Source organism: Mirounga angustirostris, unplaced genomic scaffold (assembly GCF_029215605.1).
Source record: "Mirounga angustirostris isolate CCGP_5_RB_7025 unplaced genomic scaffold, mMirAng1.0.hap1 SCAF_5, whole genome shotgun sequence".
Classification (NCBI taxonomy): Eukaryota; Metazoa; Chordata; class Mammalia; order Carnivora; family Phocidae; genus Mirounga; species Mirounga angustirostris.
Window position 1 is genome coordinate 175,915,528 of NW_026991713.1, and position 24,889 is coordinate 175,940,416.

General features: G+C 45.4%; 1 protein-coding gene across 1 annotated transcript; it reads left to right on the top strand.

The window, feature by feature from the left end:
* Positions 1-251: 251 nt before the first annotated feature.
* LOC123844886 (zinc finger protein 33B) lies at positions 252-18,758 on the top strand. The gene is made up of 7 exons (XM_045875858.3): positions 252-609; positions 956-1,115; positions 1,467-1,580; positions 3,115-3,173; positions 12,616-12,757; positions 13,056-13,151; positions 15,974-18,758. The coding sequence occupies exons 4-7, from the start codon at positions 3,159-3,161 to the stop codon at positions 18,616-18,618; spliced, it is 2,898 nt and encodes a 965-aa protein (XP_045731814.2). The 5' UTR covers positions 252-609; positions 956-1,115; positions 1,467-1,580; positions 3,115-3,158; the 3' UTR covers positions 18,619-18,758.
* The last annotated feature ends 6,131 nt before the right edge of the window (positions 18,759-24,889 follow it).

The window sequence follows — 24,889 nt, forward strand, 5'->3', positions numbered from 1 at the left end:
TGGGAGTCAGGGTGAATTTGGGGGGGGCTAGGGTGGGGTAGGACTGGGGTGATGCGGCGGCGGGTTGGGGTGATATGGGGCGAGGTCGGGTGGGAGTCGGGGAGAAACTGGGGAGCGGCAGCGTGGGGTGATGTGGGGGCGGGGCGGGCGGATCCGCGTAGGTCCCGCCCCGCACACGGGCGGAGCCTCCCGCGGGGGCCGTGGCGGGCGCGGCCAGGCCCGCGTCGGGCTCAGTGCGCAGGCGCGCGTCTCTCGCCGCGGGGCGTTCTGGGGGTCTCGGGCCTACCGGGCGCGGGCGCGGGCGCGGTTCCGGGCGCGCGAGGGCGGGCGCTGGGCCCGGGAGGTCCCGGCCGTGGTCCGCGCGGGCGGCCCGAGGCTGCAGCGCGGGGCGCGGGGAGGGGGGCGGTAGACCCCGGCCCGCTCAGGTCGCCTCCCCCTGGCGGGGGCCGTGTCCACCCAGAATGGGGGCGCCTCTGGATCCCCCGAATGAACCCGCAGGAAGGGCCGCGTGTTGGGGGGAGGCCGCGCTTGCCGCGGGGTCCCCATCCTCCTAGGTGCGGAAGGGGCCCGACCGCGTCCCGGAGGACTGACCGGCCGGGGGTCGCCGAGGTAGGACGGGGACCGGGTGCCGCGATCTGCATGCCGTACACCCATCGGGGCCCGGCGCCGAGGCCCCGCACCCGTGCCCGAAATGTGTGTGCTCGGCTCGCCCGCGGCGCTGTGCATCCCGGGGCTCCTTAGCGTTTCCCCGGGTCCTTGCACGATTGGGCGTGCGGGAGCCGCGGGGACGCCCCCGCTTCGGCGCTGTCCAGGGCCCGAGAGCGCTTCACCGCGGCCAGCCCGCCTTTGTCCTCGGCCCCCTGCTTTGCGTCCCCTGAGAGGGGCCGTGTGTTCTCGGGGAGGCGGGTCCGGGGCTCCTGATGAAGGCTCCAGCTGGAGGGAGTTTGTCGCCTAGGCTCTCCTGTAACAAAGCAGCTCTACTGAGGCAAGAAGGGCCGGGCTGCGGGAACCGGACTCTCACCGGGAGGAACCCTCTGCAGAGCTTCAGGAGAGGCAGAAGAAACGCAGAAAAAGAGCATATGGGGCCCCGAGTGATTTCACCACGTTCAGAAGCTGTGAGTCACTTTGCAGACGGGAGAAGGGAGCTGGGGCCAAGTGGTGGCAGGGGACAGACTGTGAGAAATGTCACCTCTTTGGCTCTACAGCGGGGGAGTTTTTATTTTCAGCCCCACCCCAAAGGGCACTCTTCCCTCCCTTCATTCTCCACTGATTCTTTCCAGAAGGTAGGCAGCTTTCTAACCGCGACCAGTCACCAGGTCAGGCATCTGGAGATGTGTTCTTGTCTTTCTGATCTTACAGAGTCAAGAGTAGTAGTTCGGGGAGGGTTTGCCAGAGTTTTCTGTTTTTGTCTCATTTGGCAGAAGAGGGGGTTTGCCAGAGTTTTCTGTTTTTGTCTCATTTGGCAGAAGAGGGGAAAAGAACCCGGAGGAGGGAAATGACTTGTCTAGGCTCAATAAGAGACGAGTAGACGCCAGAGTCCCGGACTTCTGGCCTGGTGCAGTCCACCCAATAACATCAAAGTAAGTTTCCTCTTAAAGATCCTTTTGAGAAACACCAGTCAAATTAGAAGAAACAGTTTTTTGTTTTTTTTTTAAGATTTTATTTATTTGACAGAGACACAACAAGAGAGAGAAAAGCAGGGGGAGTGGGAGAGGGAGAAGCAGACTCCCTGTGGAGCAATTCCAGGACCCTGGGATCACGACCTGAGCGGAAGGCAGATGCCCAACGACTGAGCTCCCCTGGGTGCCCCAGAAGAAACAGTTTCTTAAAAGACTTACGTTTAAGGGACCTACCCCTTTTTCCAAAGCTTTAAGGATTCTGGACTCAAGGGGTGAATTTTATTGTTAGTAAATCAGATGCACAAGATAGCCTTTAGGGTTTGTTTTCTTCTGCAACATCAGGTTTTTTTTTTTTTTTTAATTAGCTTATTTAGAAAGAGTGCACTGGTGAGTGAGTGGGGGGGAGGGGCAGAGGGAGAGGAAGAGAGAGAACCCCAAGCAGGCTCCATGCTCAGCATGGAGCCCCTGGAGGCGCTCGATCCCTTGACCCTGAGATCACAACCCCAGCCAAACCCAAGAGTTGGTGCTTCAACCAGCGGAGCCACCAGGCGCCCTACAAGATCAGTTTTGTTTTTTGGGTTTTTTTAAAGATTTTATTTATTTATTTGAGACAGACAGAATGAGAGACAGAGAGCATGAGAGGGAGGAGGGGCAGAGGGAGAAGCAGACTCCCTGCCGAGCAGGGAGCCCGATGCGGGACTCGATCCCGGGACTCCAGGATCATGACCTGAGCCGAAGGCAGTCGCTTAACCAACTGAGCCACCCAGGCGCCCTACAAGATGAGTTTTAATGAAGACATTGTATTTCATATTTTGACATGCCAGTATTTGCCTAATAGTTCTGTTTTAAGGGGCACCTGGGTGGCTTGGTTGGGCATCCGACTCTCGATTTCTGATCAGGTCATGATCTTGGGGTCATGGGATTGAGCCCCTTATCAGTCTCTGCACTCAATAGGGAGTCGGCTTGTCCCTCTTCCTCTGCTCCGCCCCCCCCACACATGGGCACTCGCATGCACACACCCCCACCCCCACCCCCACACTCTCTCTCTCAAATAAAATCTTCAAAAAAATAGTTCTGTTTTAAACGTTTCTGTGTTAATGGGAGGGGGACATAGTTAAAGCAATAGGAAACATTGCAGGTTTAAGGAATCACAGAGTGGGTGCGCCTGGGTGGCTCAGTAGATAAGCGTCTGCCTTCGGCTCAGGTCATGATCCCAGGGTCCTGGGATCGAGCCCCTGGATCGGGCTCCCTGCTCGGCGGGAAGCCTGCTTCTCCCTCTCCCACTCCCACTGCTTGTGTTCCCTCTCTCGCTGTCTCTGTCTCTGTCAAATAAATAAATAAAATCTTAAAAAAAAGGAGTCACAGAGGGATGGAAGTTGCCTACCTTCTCCTCTCCAGGATCAGAAGTTAACCAACTGGTGTGTAGAAGTTTGTACAGGAATCGAGGTGCTGCAGGGCCAGCCAGCTCTCATTACCTGTTGCTCTTCTCTGATAGGTGTGCCTTCCCAGCTTTTGACATTCTACCAAGAACAACAGAAAATGAACAAATCCCTGGTGAGTTGTTTCTTTATTCCTTATTTCATTTTCCAGCAGATTTTGTCATTTCTCTAAGTGTGTTCATATCTTAAAGTAGAAATAGATGAAAAGCTACTTCTGGGTAAATGAAGACTGGGTGGTACCTGTGTGACCTGTGGTGGCTGTAAGTCATGTGACCCCTCAGTCATCAGAGGTGAGCCACACGTTTGTCTTTGAGCTTCCTGATCTGCGCAGGATTTTCAGTGACCACAAAGAGGAACCAGCCAGTTACTCCTGGGACAGAAAGACGTAGTGGCTCCGGAGTCTGGGAAAAAATGTCTTTGAAGTTCTTCAGGTAGTGAAGAACCTTATGGTGACCCCCTGGTTGACTGTAATCATCCTGCACTTGAGGTAGAGATCAGAACTCAGGTTTTATTAGGGACCAAAGTGCTGCTGGACTCTGGAGAGCTTTCTGAACATCCACTCTGATCTAGGGACAAAACCCTAAGGCTCTCTGGAGGCATGAAAGAAACGGATGGCTTGTTCTTAACTCCTTAAGTAGTTGGACGGCAGATTGTTCAAACTCATAGCCTTTGGCAAATGCTTACGCACTATCCACTCGCTTTTATTTTGATAAAGTATATATAACAAAATTCACCATTTTAACCATTTAACCATAAGTGTACAGCTTGGTGGCATGAATTACGTTCACAATGTTGTGCACCCATTCACCCCTATTTTCATAACTTTCTCCTCCAGACAAATCTCTGTAATCCTTAGCCAGTAACTCCTGGTCCCTTCAGCCACTGGTAACCAAATCCACTTTCTGTGTCTCTGAATTTCCCTATTCTAGGTATTTTATATAAGTGGAATCACACAGTCTTTGTCCTTTTGTGGTCTGGCTTCTTTCACTTCATATAACGTTTTCAGGGTTCATCCATGTTGTAGCATATATCAGAACTTCCTTTCAGTGTCTGAATAATCTTTCATTGTACGGATGCATCACCTTTTGTTCATCCATTCATATGTTAATGGACACTTGGGATTGTTTCCATCCTTTGGCCGTTAAGAATAGTGCTGCTGTGAAATCAAAATCACAGTGAGATACCACCTCACATGTGTCAGAATGGCTAATATCAAAAAAAACAAGAAATAACATGTTTGACAAGGATGTGGAGAAAAAGGAACCCTCCCACACTGTTGGTGGGAATGTAAACTGGTGCAGCCACTGTGGAAAACAGTATGGAGACTCCTCAAAAAATTAAAAATAGAATGATCCAGTAATTGCACTACTAGGTATTTACCCAAAGAAAAGAAAAACACTAATTCCAAAAGATTTATGCGGGAGCATGAGTGAGGAGGGGCAGAAGGAGAGGGAGAAAGAATCCGAAGTAGACTCCTCATCAAACGCTGAGCCCAACAATGGGCTCAACCCCACAACCATAAAATCACGACCTGAGCTGAAACCAAGAGTCGGATGCTTAACCGACTGAGCCAGCCAGGCTCCCCTTGCAGCATTATTTACAACAGTCAAGATATGGAAGCAACCCAAGTGTCCATCCATAGACAAATGGATAAAGTGTATGTGGTGTGTGTGTGTGTGTGTGTGTAATGGAACATTACTCAGCCATAAAAAATAATGAGATCTTGTCACCTGAAACAACATGGTTGGACCTAGGGGGTATCATGTTAGGTGAAATAAGTCAGAGAATGACAAGTACCATATGATTTCACTCATATGGGGAATTTAAGAAACAAAACAAATGAATAAACAAAAAAAGAGACAAACAAAAATACAGACTCTGAAATACAGAGAAGAGACTGGTGGTTGCCAAGGGGAGGTGGGTGGGTGGGTGGGGAATGGGTGAAATAAAGGGGATTAAGTGTACGCTTACTGTGATGAGCACTAAGTAATGTAAAGAATTACTGAATCACTATATTGTACACCTGAAACTAATATAACATGTATGGTAATTATATACTTCAATTAAAAGAAAAAAAAAGGATAGTGCTGCTGTGAACATGTGGATACAAGTATCTGCTTATCTCTTCACATTTTAATCCGCTGGATGCATCCTCACTTCCTCCCCACTGCTTGCCTACGGATGTCCTGATAAAGCTTGACAGCAAGGTCTCTGCAGTGGACTCCCAACAGATGTTTTCCAGACCTTACTTTACTAGAACTCGGCTGCGTGTGGCAGTTGACCCACTTTGACCTTCTAGAAAGGCCTCTTTCTCTGGTATTTTGTGACATCGTTCTGGCTTTTTTCCTACTCTGATTTCTTTGTCTCCCTCATGGCATCTTCCTCCTCTTTTGCCCATTCTCATGGCTTATCCCCAAATTCCCATCCTTCACTCCCTCCTCCTGTTACTGTGCAAGTCCTTTCTATTTCATACCCTCTGTGGTGGGAGTACCAAGTGTGTACTTGTCCTTCTCTGTGCGGGTGGCTAGAGGCACCTTTGTTTTCCACAGTTCCAAAGTTAAAATGGTCATCTGCAGCCTCCCCTGTCTCCCGTCTAATCTTGTCCCTCCATCCCCTGTCGGATAATGGGCCATCTGCGGGACACAGTGTAAGGAAGCACCGGAATGGGATTCATCCTAAAGCCTTCCCTCCCTCAGTCTCATCCTGTGTGTATCTCAGTTTTACTACTTTTAAGATGTCAACAGTTCTTAAACCTGTTCTTCCTACTGAATTCCTTCTCCCCTTCTCAGAGCTTAATTTTCTCTCCCCTGGACTGTTGGAACAGCTCCTTGCTTCTTTGTCCCCCAGATTCGTCTGTCCTCCTGAGTAATTAATCTGAAATGCTATTCGGGGCACCTGGGTGGCTCAGTCGGTTGAGCATCTGACTCTTGGTTTCAGCTCAGATCATGATCTCATGGGTTGTAGGATCCAGCCCCACATCGGGCTCAGTGCTTGGTGGGGAGTCTGCTTGAAGATTCTCTTCTCCCCCTCACCCCACTCACACATGCGTGCTTTCTGTTTTTTTTTTTTTTTTTAGATTTTATTTATTTATTTGAGAGAGAGAATGAGATAGAGCATGAGAGTGGGGAGGGTCAGGGGGAGAAGCAGACTCCCTGCTGAGCAGGGAGCCTGATGCGGGACTCGATCCCAGGACTCCAGGATCATGACCTGAGCCGAAGGCAGTCGCTTAACCAACTGAGCCACCCAGGCGCCCCGTTTTCTGTCTGTTTAAAGTAAATACATAAGTCTACCCAGATGACGCCATTGCAATCTGGAGACCACTCGAGTAGCTTCCTACCACTTGTAGGTGCAAGGCCAAGCTCCTTAGGAAATTAAGGCTGTTGAGAGTGTGACCACTTCCTGTTTCTCTGTTTTATTAAAACATTTTTTAAAAATGTTAATACACTTTACGTTTTATTCAACATTGGTTGGGCATTTGTTCAGGGTGCCAGACACTGTGCCAGAGACTGAACTCAAAGCGATGCAGAGACCTGGTCCCTTTTTGATGGAACTTACAGTTTGGTGGAGAAGGTGACATTTTACAAGTAAACCTGTAATGTGATCCCAAATCTGACATAGCTCCCTAAGCACATGGGGTTACTGCCTGCCTGTGCATTTTGTTCATGTTCCTGCTCTGCGGGCTGACTTTGACCCCTGCTGCATTTCCTTTTCTGAGTCTCTGAGCTAGATTGGGGGTATCTCAGCCAGCAAGCCCTTCTTCTCTTTCTTTGTCCCCCCTATAGATTAATTGCCTTTCTCCTCTGTGTTCCCACAGTGCTCCGTGCTGTCCCTGTCTGTACTTTGTCCATTGTGTGGAAATTACTTGTTTGTATCAACAATCAGAGCTTTAGCCCTTCAAAGTCCAGATGCACATGGTGTTCATCTTTATACTTTCACTTGCTCACCTTGTGCCTCACTCCTAGTAGGTGCTTGACATATATTTGTGGGCTGACTAGACAAATGGTAGCCTTTGTCTTATTTGGGAACCAAACTGTACTCCTACTGGGTAAACCATCCTACCTGAACACCCAGCAGGGCCGTCCGGGAGAAGTGGGGGCTCCTTTCCCTTCTCTGAATGCTGTCTCAGATCATGCAAGGTGGAGTTTTGTTGTTGTGGCTTTGAGAATTTATTTTTTGTTAGAGCAACATTAGGTTTACAGCAAAATTGAGTAGAAGGTACAGGGATTTCTCGTGTACCCCTGCCCCCACAACCACAGCCTTCCCCATTATCAACATCCCCACCAGAGTGGTGCCTTTGTTGTAATTGATGAACCCACACTGACGCATCAGAATCACCAAGTCCACAGTTTACATTAGGGTTCACTCTTGGCGTTCACTCTGTAGGCTTTTGACAAATGTATAACATGGATCCACCATTACAGTATCATACAGAGTACAGTGACTCTTGAACAACATGGGGATTAGGGGTGCCAGTTCCTCACTCAAAGATTTACATATAACTTTTGACTCCCCAAACTTAACTAATAGCCTACTACTAACTAGAAGCCTTATAGATAACACAACCAGCCGATTAACATATTTTGTATGTTATATGTATTATATACTGTAGTCTTACAATATAAATAAGTTAGAGAAAAAATGTCATGAAGAAAATCAGAAGGAAGAGAAAATATATTTATAGTACTGTATTTATTTAAAAAATCTTGAGTATAAGTGGACCCACGCAGTTTAAACTCATGTTGTTCAAGGGTCAACTGTGTTTTCACTGTGCTTAGAAATCCTTTGTGCTTTACTGCTCATCCCTCCTTTCTCCCTCCCCCTCACTGATATTTTTATTCTCTTCATAGTTTTGCTTTTTCCAGAGTGTTGTATAGTTGGGATCAGATAGTACGTAGTCTTTTTAGATAGGCTTTTTTTCACTCAGCTGGGTGCATTTAAGATTCCTCCGTGTCTTTTCATAGCTTGATAGCTCATTTCATTTTAGCGCTGAATAATGTTCCATTGTCTGGATGGACCACAGTTTATTTATCCAGTCACCTACTGAAAGACATCTTGGTTGCTTCAGAGTATTGGCAATTGTAAATAAAGCTGAAATAAACGTCCACGTGCAAGTTTTTGCAGGTTTCTTCGTGGACATAAGTTTTTAACTTCATTGAGTAAATACCAAGGAGTGTGATTGCTGGATCACATGGTAAGAATTTGTGTAGTTCTGTAAGAAACCATCAAACTGGCTTCCACACTGGCTGTACCATTTTGCACTCCCACCAGCACTGAATGAGAGTTCCTGTTGCTTTGCATCCTGACCAGCATTTGGTGTTATCAGTGTTCTAGATTGGAGCATTGTAGTAAGTGTGTAGTGGTTTTTCATTTTAATTTGCATCTCCCTAATGACCTGTAATGTGGAGCACCTTTTCCTATGCTTATTTGCCATCTATACATCTTTGGTGAGGTGTCCCTTAAGGTCGTGGGTTGTTTGTTTTCTCAGTATTGAGGGTTTTTTTTTTAATAAGTTTGTTTATTTTTAGTAATCTCTACACCATGAGATTAAGAGTCTTGTGTTCTTCTGACTGAGCCAGCCAGGTACCCCTCTTATTGTTGAGTTTTAAGAGTTCTTTGTATATTTTGGATAACAGTCCTTTATCAAATGTGTTTATTGCAGGGGCGCCTGGGTGTCTCAGTCGTTAAGCGTCTGCCTTCAGCTCAGGTCATGATACCAGGGTCCTGGGATTGAGCCCCGCATCGAGCCCCACGTCTGGGCTCTCTGCTCTGCGGGAAGCCTGCTTCTCTCTCTCCCACTCTCCCTGCTTGTGTTCCCTCTCTTGCTGTGTCTCTCTGTCTGTCAAATAAATAAATAAAGTCTTTAAAAAAAAAAAGATATGTTTATGGCAAATATTTTCTCTCAGTCTGCGGCTTGCCTTTTCATTCTCTTGACAGTGTCTTTCACAGAACAGAAAGTTTTCATTTTAAAGTCCTGCTTATCAGTTCTTTCTTCTGTGGATCGGGCTTTTGGAGTTGTATATTAGAAGTCATCGCCAAACCCAAAATTATCTACATTTTCTTCTGTGTTGTCTTCTAGGAGTTTTATAGCTTTGCATTTTACATGTAGGTCTGTGATCCATTCTGAGTTAACTTTGTGAAGGATGTAAGGTCTGCATCTAGATTAACTTTTTTGCATGTGGATTTCTAATTATTCCAGCACCATTTGTTGAAAAGACTGTCTTTGCTCCTTTGTCAAAGATCAGCTGACTTGTATTTATAGGGATCGATTTCTGGGATCTCTGTTTTGTTTCAATGATGTGCCTGTCTGTTCTTTCACCAATAGCACATGCCTTGATTACTATAGGTTTATGTAAGACTTAAAGTGAGGTACTGTCAGTCCTCCCACTTTGTTCCTCGCTTATATTGATCACTGTGGGTCTTTTGCCTTTGTATGGAAACATTAGAATCAGTTTGTTGATAAGCCACAAAATAACTTGCTGGGATTTTGATTAGGATTAATTGAAACTATTAGATCAAGTTGGGAAGAACTGATGTCTTGACAATATTGAGTCTTCCTGTCCACAAACATGGAATAACTCTCCATTTATTCTGTTTTTTATTTCTTTCATCAGAGATTTATAATTTTCATCATATATATTTTGTATGTATTTTGTTAGATTTATACCTAAGTATTTCTTTTTTTTCTGGGTGAAATGTACATGAAATTATGAGTTTTTTCTTTTTTTTTTTTGTTTAAAGATTTCTATTTATTTATTGAGAGAGATAGTGATAGAGAGCATGAGATGGGGAGAGTCAGAGGGAGAAGCAGACTCCCCACTGAGCAGGGAGCCCGATGCGGGACTCGATCCCGGGACTCCAGGATCATGACCTGAGCCGAAGGCAGTCGCCTAACCAACTGAGCCACCCAGGTGCCCTGTTTCTGTCTTCTAAAGGAGATTGTAGAGAAGTAGTATAATTTCTTCCTTAAGTGTTTGGTAGGATTCACAGTGAACCCATCTAAGCCTGGTGCTTTCTGTTTTGGAAGATTATTAATTATTGACTCAAGTTCTTTGCTATATATAGAATTATTTAGATTGTGTATTTCTTCTTGCATGTTGACAGGTTGTGTCTTTGAACAGATTGGTCCACTTCATCTAGGTTATCAAATTTGTGGACATAGAGTTATTCATTCCTAGGATCTGTAGTAATATGTCCCCTCTTTCATTTTACGTACCTAGTAATTTGCGTCCTCTCTTTTTTGTAGAAAGCCTAGTTAGAGGTTTATCGATTTTTTTGGTAATCTTTTCAAAGAATCAGCTTTTGGTTTCACTGATTTTTTTTTCCATAATGTTGTGCGACCATCACCACCATCCATTCCCACAGCTCTTTTAATCTTGTAAAACTGAAGCTCTATGCCCACTGAACAATAACTTTCTATTCCTCCTTTCCTCTTGTCCCTAGCAGCCACCGTTCTGTTCTCTGTCTCTATGATACTGTCTCGTGTAAGTGAGTAGCTTTCCTTTCGTGGGCTGACTTAGTTCACTTAACGTGATGTCTTAAAGGTTCATCTATATCGCAGCATGTATCAGAACATCCTTCCCTCTTCTGTGGCTGAATAATACTCTATTTTATGGACATACCACATTTGCTTATCCATTCATCTGTTGATGAGCACTTGGGTTGCTTCCACATTTTAACTATTGTGAATAATGCTGCTGTAAATACAGGTGTATTATGTCTTCAAGACCCTGCTTTCAGTTCTTTTGGCTATATATCCAGGAGTAGAATTACTGGGTCATATGGTAATTCTGTTTTTCACTTTTTGCAGAACTGCCATGCCCTTCCATTTCACATCCCCACCAGCACTGCACAAGGGATTGATTCAGTTTCTCCACATCCTCTCTAGCACGTGTTTTGTGTGTGTGTGTGTTTTATAGGTGCCATCCTAATGGGTGTGAGGCAGTTTCTCATTGTTTTAATTTGCATTTCCCTAATGATCAGTGATGTTGAGCGTGTTTTCACTTCATGAGGTCCAGGATGTGTGTTTGTTGGGATACTCCTTGTTACTGACAGTCTCCTTACTAGTTACAGTTCTATTCAGATCATCTGTTTTCCTCCTGATTTAGTCTTGACTGGGTTTCATGTTTCTAGAATTTTCTCCATTTCCTCTTGGTTATCCAGTTTGTTGGCATACAGTTGTTCATAGTACTTTCTTATAAACCTTTTTATTTCAGCAGAAGTGGTATAAATGTCCTTATTTTCATTTCTGATTTTAGTAATTTGAGTCTTCTCTCTTTTTCTCCTTAGTCCATTTAGGTAAAAGTTTGTCTGTTTTGTTCATCTCTTCAGAAACCAGCTTTTGTTTTCATTTTATCTATTTTTCTGTTATATTTCTGCTCTGATTTTATTATTTCCTTCCATCAGCTGGGTTTAGGTTTAATTTCTTCTTTTTCTGGTTCCTTAAGTTGTAAAGTTAGGTTGTTGATTTGAGAACTATAACAGTGATTGCTTTTGTGTCCTCGCTGGTTCCTTATTCTCTTCAGTATGGTCATGCCTGCCGAGGGCTCGGGATGCTCCAGCAGAAAGGGAATGGTAGGTTGTCTACATTTAACTTTTAGCCAGGAAAAAAAAAAAAGACAAATTAAGCTTATCATTATAAGCTTGTGTGGATTGGCGGGATGTATATATTATGTATTAAGAAATAAATAAATTGGAGGTGCTCAAACTTTATCGCTAAGGTGGGGGTGAACTATTTTAGAGACACTAAAGTACAGGAATAAACCCAGATTTGCTCTGTAATGTATCCCTGGACACCTTTGCAGATCTTTATCTTCTTACAGTCCTACACACTGTTCTCCTGTCACACTTCTGGGTGCTTCTTATGGCTCCTTGGCTCTGCTTATGTAATGGTGCCACATTAACGAAGATCTCCTGCTAAGTGAAGCCGAACCTGACAATACAAAATAGAACCATATTTTCTACCATTATTTAATACTCATTGTAAATAACTCTAGCACAGCTCTCGTGATACCTTATTACAGGATGTGTTCGTAAATGTGATTTGTCACCTTATTAAGACTTACGCTCCTGGGGCACCTGGGTGGCTCAGTCATTTGAGTGTCTGACTTTTGGTTTCGGCTCAGGTCATGATCTCAGGGGCATGGGATCGAGCCCTGTGTCAGGCTCTGCGCTCAGTGGGGAGTCTGCTTCTCTCCCTTGCCCTCTGCCCCTCCCCCCACTCACGTGCTCTCTCTCTCTCTCTCTCAAAGAAATCTTAAAAAAAAAAAAAAGACTTAGGCTCCTTAAGGGCAGGAAAAAAACCAGAGTTGGTTTAGCTTAATATTCCTGGCAGGTTAGGACAGTTTCAGAAACAAAGTAGGAACTGTAGTTTTTTTGTTTGAATTAATTTTAATACTGGGTTTTCCCATCATATCTCTTTATCCCACGAAGTAAAAACAAAAGAAGGTATAGAATAGGCAACATACCTGCTGTTAATGGTAAACTCTCAGACATGTTAAGACTTGTTTCCCACATGTGTGTTTCATGTCACCCTATACTGCTCTCTCTGGCTTGAACAGAAATGTGCTGGTCAGGGATCCGTGTCATTCAAGGATGTGACTGTGGACTTTACCCGGGACGAGTGGCTACAGTTGACGGGCACACAGAGGACGCTGTACCGGGATGTGATGCTGGAGAACTACAGCCACCTGGTCTCAGTGGGTGAGGGCTGTTCCCTGTGTCATGTCTCCTCGCATGCGTTTCCTTTCTTCCTTCATAGCCGCCAGAGTTTGTGGGCCCCTGAAGGAGTGTTTAATGATACTGTGTGTAGGTCTCATGATCTTGTGGGTCAGAGATGTTCCCATCAGGCTCAGAAAGGACGTTGTGTTCTGACCTCCCTAATGCAAGGTGCACACAGGCACCTTTATCATGTGGCTCCTGAAGCTGCACCTTCCTCGTGCTCCAGGGGCCCTGATATCCAAGCAGCTCTGACACGTTTTATCCTGTATCCCACTTACAGGGTGTCACCTCACCAAACCAGATGTGATCTTCAGGCTGGAGCAAGGAGAAGAGCTGTGGCCATTAGAGGGAGAATTCCCAGACCAGGGTGATCAAGGTGAGTCAGTCATTGTGGAGGAAGGAAGAAGCCCACAGAAATCAGGTCCCAGATGAGTTGGTTCTGAGGTTGGTGTGTGTCTCTGTATTTCAATTTTGGGCCCTCAGACCTTCGGAAGTAGCTGAACAGTGAGCAAGCTGGCCTCTGATCACCTGAACCGCCCCGGTCCATCACTTGTAAATACCAGTGCTGCCCTTTTCTGCCCGATAGCCAGGATGGAACCCCTGCCTGCCTCATCTTAGACCTTTGTCTTCAGTTTCTTTCTCTAGTATTCATCTTCCTCCATTTCATGGACTATTTCTTTCTTTTTTTTTTTTTTAAGATTTTATTTATTTGACAGAGATCACAAGTAGGCAGGCAGGCAGAGGGAGAGGGAGAAGCAGGCTCCCCGCTGAGCACGGAGCCCGACGCAGGGCTTGATCCCAGGACGCTGAGATCATGACCTGAACCAACTGAGCCACCCAGGCGCCCCTCATGGACTGTTTCCTCTATTTTTCCCTCAGGCATTCATTCATTCATTCTTCTGCAGATATTCCTACTACATGCCACTCGTGTTCTTGGTGTTGGAGATAAGCTGGTGAACCTAACAATGCTCCTGAGCACTTAGAGCTTACAAGCTAGCAGGAGAAGATAGATGTAAATGAAACAATTTACTTATCAAGTACTGACAGGACCCATGAAGAGAACTAAGGCAGGCTCAAAGGAGATATAGAGTGGGGTATGCTCTTTTAAAAGGTACTCTGAGAATGCTTTTTTTTTTTTTTTTAAGATTTTATTTATTTATTTGACAGAGACACAGCGAGAGAGGGAACACAAGCAGGGGGAGTGGGAGAGGGAGAAGCAGGCTTCCCACCGAGGAGGGAGCCCGATGCGGGGCTCGATCCCAGGACCCTGGGACCATGACCGGAGCCGAAGGCAGACGCCCAACGACTGAGCAACCCAGGTGCCCCTGAGAATGCCTTTTTGATGAGGTCCACATTAGAGCAGGATTCTGGGGGTTCCAGGCAGAAGGAACAGCTGGGCCATGCCCTTGTGGCAGGTGTTTGTTGAAGTGCCCTGGGACTGGCAGGGGGCCATTGTGCCAGCAGGGATGCATCTGAGAGGGACGTTGGTAGGGGATGACGTCCGAGGGGTAGCCAGAGCCCAGACAATGTCTTACAAGACAAGGTAAGGGCTTTGATTCTGCTTTAGGTGAGATGGACAACTGTTAATGGATTTCCACAAAAGAATGTTTTAAAAGAATTTCTCTGGCTACTGTCCAGAGAAAATCAGAGATGGGCCTGAAGGTAGTTGACGAAAGTAGAAGCAGAGACAGTGCAGGGCTGGCTCCCCCAGAGCACCGCCAGAGTTACCCACTGATATGGCAGATTTTAATTTATTGCTCATCCTGACAGTCTGAGTAGTGCCACGGAGGGAGGTGAACAAAGGTAATTTATAGGATCTGAGGGCATGTTTTCAGGTATATTTTTAACACAGGAGCTTGATAACCATTGAGTAAAGACCATAATATAATAGTTTAGGATGTGTGGACACAACAAGGATTGAAGAGTCTTGGAGAATAAGTTTATTATTTGTTGGAAAGTTGAACAGTTTGTTTAAAAGGTTTTGGGGAAAGATTCTGAACAGTAAAATTACTTGCAGCCTTCCTTCCCAGGCGAGTTTCCTGGAGTAGTAAAGTCTTGTTATGAAGACAGAATACTAGTCAGGTTAACGTAGATAGTGGGCTGTGTGGGTGTGGACGGTTTCAGCTCTCAGTGAAGCAGACATGCTTGCAGTGGTTCAGATGAAAAGTGATGGGGGCTTTGAGTTCTGAGCTGGTGCAGGTGAGGAGGTGGGGCTGCATGTGTAGAGAGGAGGATCTGCCACTGAGTCAGACGTGGCCTGTGAGAGAGGGACGAGGCAAGGATTTCGTCGGAGCAACATCGTAATGGGGGTGGGAGGTGTTTACCGACATGGGAGATTGGGGAGGAGCGGTTTGGGGGAAGTTTAAAATTTAACATCTAATAATTCTAAAATCTGAAGTCCTTTATATTTTAGTTCTATTCTGATAGCCAGTCCCTGCTTTAGTTCTAGGCTTCTTAAACAAATCAGTCCTCAGAAGCAGTCTTCTGCTGTATTACATTTCACCATTTCTTGACTGAAGTTCATTTGCTAGTAGGTTCTTTTTTTTTTTTTTAAAGATTTTATTTATTTATTTATTTGAGAGAGAGAGAGCACATGAGAGGGGGAGGGCCAGAGGGAGAAGCAGACTCCCTGCCGAGCAGGGAGCCCGATGGGGGACTCAATCCTGGGACTCCAGGATCATGACCTGAGCCGAAGGCAGTCGCCTAACCAACGGAGCCACCCAGGCGCCCCTGCTAGCAGGTTCTTTAAGAATTCATGAGAACAATACTTCCCTGCATTCTTGCATATTCAGACTTATCAGTGTTACTTCAACTGAGTGCCATTTTGTCTACATATAAAATTATTGGGATTTACTTTTAGTCTTTAAGGATTTTGTAATTCTTTCTCCACTGCTAATTTTAACACTGAATTTTATTATGGATGTCTAAGATTAGCTTGATTTTTTTTTTCCTCCTCTTAAAAATGACTTACTTCAAGTTCTGGGAATGTGATGCACAGCAAGGTGACTGTAGTTAATAGTACAGTAAGTACAGTGGAAAGTTGTTGAGAGTAGATGTTGCTCATTCTAACCACACACAATTTACCTGGGCTAACTAAGTATGGTGATAGATGTTTTAATTATCTTGATCTTGGTAATCATAGGAAATGTGTTAACATTTTTAAAGTACACTTAATTTTTCTTATTTATGACCTTATAGACAAAAGCCAGGAAAACCAAGACAAACATTTGTGGCGAGTTTCACTCATCAACAAAAAATCACTGACTAAGAAGAGAGAGAATGATTTCAGAGAAACACCCTGTCAAGATGACTCACGTGGAAAGAGTTTGAAAAATGTTTCAGAATCAATTATTAGTGATAACAATCATTCAAGTAAGAACTCTGATGAAATTAATGTATGCGGGAAGTTGCTCTCTGATAATAACCAAGGAAATACTCATACTGGAAAGAAATCTGACGAACATGACGAAGATGGGAAATCCCCAGGTCATACTGAGGACCGTACTAAGCAACAGAAAATTCAAACTTTGGGACCACTTTCTGAAGATAGTGAATGTGGAGAAACCTTCCTTAACAAGGCAGCCATCCTTACACCTACGAGGGTTCAAACAGAAGAGAAATCCTGCGATTATAAGGAACAGGGGGGAAATACCAGTGACGAGTCAGCCCCCGAAGTCCTTCAGGAAACTCACACAAGGAAGAATCACTGTGAGGTCAATGAGTGCCTGAAGTCAACCCTCATAAAACACCAGAAAGTCAACGTGGAATCTAATGAAAATGAGAATAATTTCAGCAAGAAGTCCCATGTCACTCAACCTCCTCACACAGAAGAGAAAACCTTTGAATGTAGTCACTGCAGGAAATCTTTTTACCAGGAGTCCCACCTGACTCAGCACCAGAAGACACACACAAGAGAGAAGCCCTGTGGAAGTCATAACTCTGGGAAAACCCTTCATAAATCACAACCCCCAGACCCTCCAAGATCTCACACAGGAGAGAAACCCAGTGAATGCGATCAAGTCCCCGTGCAGTCAGCCCTTACTGATCAGCAGAGAACACGGTCAGAAGGGAAGCTTTATGTGTGTAACGAGTGCAAGAAGTCTTTTCATCATAGCTCAGCCCTCAAAGTCCATCAGAGAATTCATACAGGAGAGAAGCCCTATCAATGCATCGAGTGTGGGAAATCCTTCTATGCAAAATCAAACTTCAATCATCATCAGAGGACTCACACTGGGGAGAAACCATATGAATGTAAGGAATGTGGGAAATCCTTCTGTGTGAAATCGAACTTAACTAAACATCAGAAAACACACACAGGTGAGAAACCTTTCAAATGTAATGAGTGTGGGAAGACTTTCTTACAGAAGTCACAGTTTGCTGACCATCAGAGAACACATACAGGGGAGAGACCCTATGTATGTAATGAGTGTGGGAAGTCCTTCTACTATAAGTCAGCCCTGCACGTACATCAGGGGAAGCATACAGAAGAGAAACCCTATAAATGCACAGATTGTGGGAAATCCTTCTGCTATAAATCAGCCCTAATTATCCATCAAGTGTCTCACACAGGGAAGAAACCCTATGACTGTAATGAATGTGGGAAAACCTTCTGTGTGAAGTCAAACCTCACTAAACATCAGAAAATTCACACTGGTTTGAAACCTTATGAATGCAATGAGTGTGGCAAAGCCTTCTCTATGAATTCGATCCTAATAGTACATCAGAGAACCCACACGGGGGAGAAACCCTATGGATGCAATGAATGTGAGAAGTCCTTCTATAAAAAATCAGCCCTCACTAAACACCAGAAAACTCACACAGGGGAGAAACCACATGAGTGTAATGAATGTGGGAAGGCCTTCCATATGAAATCCACCCTGATCATACACCAGAGAACACACACTGGAGAGAAACCCTTTAAATGTAATGAATGTGAAAAGTCATTCTACGTGAAGTCACTTCTTAATATTCATCAGAGAAATCACACGGGAAAGAAACCCCATGTATGTAGTGAATGTGGGAAAGCCTTTTCTATGAAGTCCAATCTCACTGATCATCAGAGGACACATTCAGAAGAGAAACCCTACGAATGTAACGAATGTCAGAAGACCTTTCGCCATAAGTCAACTTTAACGGTACACCAGAGAACTCACACAGGGGAGAAACCCTATAAATGTAATGAATGTGGGAAATCCTTCTATATGAAGTCAGCCCTCAGTCAACACCAGAGAATACACACTGGGGAAAAACCTTTTGAATGTAAAGAATGTGAGAAAACCTTCTTCCAGAAGTCCCACCTCACTAAACATCAGCGCACACACACAGGGGAGAAACCCTATGAATGTAAGGAATGTAAAAAAACCTTCTTCCAGAAGTCACACCTCATTGAACACCAGAGAACACACACTGGGGAGAAGCCCCATGAATGTAACAAATGTGGGAAATCTTTCTGTTATAAGTCAGCCTTAACCATACATCAGAGAACTCACACAGAAGAGAAACCATATAAATGCAATGAATGTGAGAAATCTTTCTGTATGAAATCACACCTCACTGTACATCAGAGAACTCACACAGGGAAGAACCCCTTTGAATGTAAGGAATGTGGGAAGACTTTTTATGTGAAGTCAAACCTCATTAATCATCAGAGGACTCACACAGGGGAGAAGCCCTATGAATGTAAGCGATGTGGGAAATCCTTCTGTATGAAGTCGACCCTCACGGTTCATCAGCGCACACACACAGGGGAGAAGCCCTATGAATGTAACGAATGTGGGAAGTCCTTCTGCAAGAAGTCGACGCTCACGAAACACCAGGTAATTCACACAAGAGAGATGCCCTAAGGTGCAGCAAAAGTGGAAAACCTTCCTGCGTGAAGTCGAGTTTCATCAACGCCAAGAGACCCCATGGGAGAAACCTTGGGACTGTAATAATGTGGAGACCTCCTCTTGTGGAGATTCAGTCTTTAATTGGCATCAGAAGACACACATCGGGTGGGGGTTGGTGGGCTCGCTCTGGAATGGATATTGGGAAGGTTTCTGTGTCATACCTGATGAAATATCAGAGAACTCACATGGAGAGAGCCCTGAGAACGTCCTGTATGTTAGTGTCCACCTATGAATCTAATAGGTGTCTCAGAGGAAACAGTCACAGGGTTCAAATCACAAAGAATGCCACAGAAGAATAAAGGCATTTACAGAGTCACAACTTACTGACCATCAGGTAATTGATATTGGAGTGGAACTATATCAGTGTTTAACATGCATGAAAGCTTTTGAGGAAACAAAATCAAACTGTGTAAGAAAGGAATTAATCTTGAGGGGAAATCTATCAATTTGGGAAATGTGGATAAGTTTTCTCTAGAAATAGCACTAGAAGTCACGATTTGGATGTGGTACCAGATTTTGAAGATGTGGCATAAGATGCATCAGATGCTAATGGTGCCCATTGTGGGATTATGAGGCCTTGGGAAGAACGCAGTGGTGGCTGTAGCTCATAGCACCGGGTGCCTGAGGTGCCCCTGAGTGAGCGAGGCTTCGGTATGTTGTATGCAGCATACACACGTCTGCATTTGGTTTATGTAGCGGGTGTTGAAGTAGGTGTCAGTAGGAAGTACCTCCCCATAGCTTAATAATTACCATGACAGATTTCTCACACTAAATGCCCCCAGTGTGTTTTTGTATGTTTGTAGTACAGTATGCGTTATAAGGGATACATTTGACAAATTTGAAATACTATACCCCAACATGCTGTTAAGTGAGGAACGCAAAGTACGCTCCACCGTACAGCATGCTACCTTCAGTGTAAGAGTTGAGAGGAAGTAAGATACACAATTGCTTATTTTTTGCAAAGAGAAATACTAGAAGGATAAACTATGATATAAAAATGAATTCCTATGGAGGCAGGAGTGAACAGGGTGGAGTCAGGGATGGAAGCAAGGTTTCTTTGCTTATACCTTTTTATGAATTTTGACTTTTGAACAAATGTAAATTATACATTCAAAAATAGAAAATAAAAGCATTCTGAAATTGAAAACAGAGAAATCAACTTTATATCAAATTGGCAACCACACAGAGAAAATAATTCTTACAAGAAACTTCTGAATGCAGAATTATGACTATATATCCTTAATGGGATATGTTTAAGGACAAAGATCTGCAAGAAATAAACATCACTTATTTTTTGTTAATACTGGTATTATTTTGGATCTAGTTTATGTATATTATAAGATAAGGCAAAAAGAAACTTAAAGTTACCAGGAGCCAAACTTCCTACTTTAAAAGATGACCATAAAAATGAAAGAATTTATGTAAAACTCTCCATAATAAGAAATATGAACTGAAAGTATCAGTCATAATTTTTAAAAAGTGTATGTATCTCTGAGCTCTGTCCACCATGGGCCTGGAAGCAGGGGCAGCCCCCACAGATGAGCAGATTTGGTGCTAGCATTTCCCTCTCGAGGAACCAGGACTCCCTGGAGAAACAGCTGGTTCTAGGTCCGGGCCTGAGGTGTCCCGGGTGAGACTGGGACCTCTTTTTTTTGTTTTTAAAGATTTTATTTATTTATTTGACAGAGACCGCTAGAGAGGGAACACAAGCAGGGGGAGTGAGAGAGGGAGAAGCAGGCTTCCTGCCAAGCAGGGAGCCTGATGTGGGGCTTGATCCCAGGACCCTGGAATCACGACCTGAGCTAAAGGCAGCCGCTTAACGACTGAGCCACCCAGGCGCCCCAGGCTGGGACCTCTTGTGTCAAAAAGCAAAGTAGTACTCAGATTAATGGGGATGTGTCAATGGTCCCAGAAGCTACCTTGCGGGGCTTCTCCCTGGCCAAATTTGAGGTACTTTGACGGTCCAACAGAACGACTGTAACTGATTCTACAACATTTGAATAAACAAAAATCTGTGTCCACATCAATACAGAGAAAGGGGCTTGAGATTATTTCCACCGTTATAGGGGAATCTTACACAAGCTCCTTATTCTGTAATTAGAAGGAAAGCATTTTCACCCTCCCCTTTTAGTAAAAGCAGTTGTGAGAAGGCTGCCTGTTCTAGAAAAGTGTCAGCTAATAAATGTAGGAATGATAGAATTTGAAAAATCGCTAATTTGCAACCCCTAGGGCATCTAGGCAAAGACTGTCAATGGATGCCAGGATGAGTAGGTGCAAAGGAAACAGGGTATGTGTGCAGGGCCAGAGACCCTCCTACAGATACCTTCCTCACTGGCCCTGGGAAAGGTATGCCTTCACAATGGAATGATTAAGTGCCCCCTTTCACCAGTGATAAAACACAGCACCATCAGCAGTGGTGACATCGTGTGGCTCTTGCTGAGGTGCGGCGTGGGGTCCGCACATCGCACTGTGGCAGGCTCTTGCCAGTCCTTCATAGTACTGTTTAGTTTACAGAAAATACGAGAGAGAGAGAGAGAGAGCAGCTTCTGTGGAGAAAACAGAAATCCAGACTGGGGGGGCTTCCACCAAGACAACTGGCCTGGTCTCTTCAGAAGTCAGTGTCATTTTTTTTTTAAAGATTTTATTTATTTATTCATGAGAGAGAGAGACAGAGGCAGAGGGAGAAGCAGGCTCCCCGCGGAGCAGGGAGCCCGACGTGGGACTCGATCCCAGGACCCTGGGATCACGACCTGAGCCGAAGGCAGACACTTAACCGACTGAGCCACCCAGGCAGGCCGGGGGCTCTTTCAATCCAGAGAGACTAACGAGAACTAACCCGATGCAGTGCGTGATCCTTGACTGGATCCAGAAACCATCCAGCTCAAAAAGACATCCACACGGGTACTTTGGAGGCCTTTGGAGGTATTTAAATGTGGACTGGCACGGATAACGTTAGGGAATTAGAGAACTTCTCTTCAGTGTGGTAATGGTGGTTATGAATGTGAGTTTCTAGAACACCGTGCAGAACAGAGGCGAGCCGTCACGGCTGCAGCTGTGAAGTGGTTCAGGACAAGAATGTGTGCGTAATTAGATGAAGCAGAAAACAGGAAAAAACCGTCTGAGCAAGTTCTGAGTGTGGTGCTCGGCATATGGGTTCACTCTCTTTTTCTCAACAGAGTTCTGACAGATGTTAAAGGTTTTGGAAAAGCACCTCACCACTTAGCTGTTCTCTCTGTTTTTTGGCACATACGATGCCTGTTGTTACTGATCTGCGTGTCAATAAAGAAGCCAAACGATGCCTTAAGAAAAGTGTTTGTCTTGGGCTGGGCTGGTTTAATGAACCCTGTTCATCAAGTGTGCGGAGGCTGGGGGGCAGCTGTTGGCAAGCAGTGGTGCCTGTCACACAGAGACAGCCCTGTGTGTAGAAAACCCCTTCTCTTTCCAGCTCCTGGTGGGATTCACAGGGTGCCTGCCGAGGCCTGGTGGAAGGAGCCCCATGTGAAGGCAACAGGCTCCCCAAGCTGTCCTCTAGAGGCTGTGCCCTGAGCCCGGCTCCCTGCCTCACCCAGCTTCCTTGAAGCAGGTTGGCACCTGCCGTCTGCCTCTTCCTTGTCGGAGGCCCTCGATGGGGCCTGTGTTTCCTCCCTCGTCAGAGGCTGTTTGGGGCCGGCAGTATGACCAGACACCGAAGTGTTCTGGGTGATCTGGGGGGAAGGTTTTGTCGTCGATAATCGGGAACAGAATGGCCTTTGTCCATCTGGATGTCCATTGATGGCATCTTGTGACTCGGGGCTGGTAGGATGGTGAGCTGAGGGAGGGCAGGGCCAAGGGCAGGGAGCGCACAGAGTGGAGAATTAACCAGCTCCGAAGCTGCTCTGTACTGGGAAGACCGAGGTCTTCAATGTCCCTTATAGTTTACGCCTGTTGGAGTTGAGATTTTCCTGTTACTTGGAGCTACAGGGCATCCTAATGGTGCAGAGGTGTATTTATATATTATATAGGTGTGTGTACATATATGTGTGTATTGTGTATATATGTGATATTCTGTAATTTGGAAGTGTTAGATACAGGAATTTGGGAGCAAGAATGATTTTAAGAAAATGATTCAGTGACTGCTTTCTGCCCTGTAAATTTCCATGCCATGATGAAATAACGCTATTTCTTGTTTGAAAGAAACAGAGCACAGGAAATTTTTTTGCAACCTTGTTACATATTAAGTATTCTTTCTTTATGTGAAATGACCTTTAAAAATGGAATCATTTATTGATCTTTTTCCACTTTTTTCTCAACAAGATGTGGCTTAATGCATGATTTTTATTTTAATGAGTTGTTACTTGTCCTTACACCATTGAATTAACCTTTTTGTCCCTGACTTGAAATACCATCTTTATCATGGATTAAATGATCATTTGCAGGGGCTTCGCTTTTTGTCTGCTTAGCGCTCTTCCCCACATCCTTCCAGAAAGGGATGCTGATTTTACGGAGCTGGCACGTTCCCTGGGGGCCAGTTCAGTTGTTCCTGGGATGGACACTTAATCCAGAGACCAATGAGAGTTGAGGGGAGTTCCTTCCAGGGCTTCTGGTAGATGTCGTGGACCAGCGGCTGGCTGGTTTGGATGGCAGAGCTGCCGGCAGCTTGGTTATCTTGGGTTTTCTCCTATTTGCAGTCAGTCCTGACTCACGGCTTGTAAGGACTCTGATTCTGGGTTTGTTTTCTGCTTTACTGAAATATTTTATAATTGTGCTCAACAAAATCATGTTTTCATTGTTTTTTTTTTTTTTTTAAAGATTTTATGTATTTGAGAGAGCAAGCACAAGCAGGGGGAGAGGGAGAAGCAGACTCCCCACTGAGCAGGGATGCAGAACTCGACCCCAGGACCCTGAGATCATGACCTGAGCTGAAGGCAGACGCTCGACTGAGCCACCCAGACGCTCCTTCGTCGTTCTTTGTAATGTTTTTGCACATGTTGAAAAGCACGTCTCTCTCTGTTCTCTTTTTCAAATCTTTCTTGGCTTTTCCCACATTAGTTCTTCGAGACAGTCTCTGGCATGGACTCACCAGGCTCCTCTCCAAAGCCTTTGGGATGCTGATTTTGTGTTTAGTCTCGACTGCCCACCAAGAGTGGTGCACTCTGGACCCAGCCGGCTGGGACCAATCCCGTGACCAATCCTGTGACCAGAGACAGAAGGACTCATGGACACAGATGTTCACTTTCCTGTGAGTGGGCCATACTTTGTTTCTTTGCGTATTTTATCATCATTCGTTGCAAACTGGACGTTTTAAATATTATAACGTGGCAACTCTGGAAATCAGACTCCCCCCCCCACACACACACACCCCAGGGTTTGTGGAGGGTCTTTTGGTGGGTTTTTATGTGTTTTAAACAGACTTTTCTGTTTCAGTAGGTGTGTAATCTTTGTCATGAGCAGCCACTGAATTCTTTGTTCCATTAACTCAGGGATTAGGTGTGTTTTGCCAGGTTCTCCTTAAACATCTGGAGCTGAAAAAAGATTTTAAAAAGAGGTGGGGAGAAAAAGGAAAAATAACACCCCCAGTCTCTGCAGACCTCCTGTGCTTAGCCAAGCTGCTTCCCATTCTGCCCTTTCACGTCGCTTCTGTGGAGCCTGGAGGCCCATCCGAGGTGAGAGTGTACAGACTTCTCTAAGCCCGTGTGGGCACAGGTGATTTCCTGGCACGCATGGAGTCTTCTAGAATCTCATTCCCACACATCTCCACTTCTTCAACCTCTTCCTTCCCAGGTGTCTCTCTGCTGCTCACCTTGACGGCCACTCCTTGCCACAGCTGGCTCACAGCACCTGGGCCTTTACATGCTTGTGGCACAAGCCATGCGGGAAGCTGTGCAGGCCTGTGACGGATGTGAGTCTGGGACACGGGCAAGCTGTGCAGCCCTCCTGCAGACAGCGGTCCAGCAGGCGACACCCTCTCCGCAGCTGTGTGAGAACAAGGTCTGTAATTTGCGCCCTGCCCCGCCCCCAGCCTCGGGACTTGCCTGGACTGCAGGCCATCAGCACGTGGCAGCTGATCTGAGGTGGAGGGGATGGCAGGCAGGCAGGCAGGCGAAAGTCCCAGCTCTGTGGCCGCACAGGGCCGCCCTTAGCATGCCTCCCCTGCTGGTTGAGAGTTTTGGACTAGATGCTAGAGTTCTGCAGAGGCTGCCAGCTCACCAGCTGCTCCTATGGGGAGGACAGAGCCCTCCATTCCCCT

Excerpts from the sequence above, each read along its gene's own strand:
- LOC123844886 (XM_045875858.3), top strand. Across the intron at positions 12,758-13,055 it reads CAGCCACCTGGTCTCAGTGG|GGTGTCACCTCACCAAACCA; the intron begins GTGAGGGCTGTT and ends TCCCACTTACAG. Across the intron at positions 13,152-15,973 it reads CCCAGACCAGGGTGATCAAG|ACAAAAGCCAGGAAAACCAA; the intron begins GTGAGTCAGTCA and ends ATGACCTTATAG.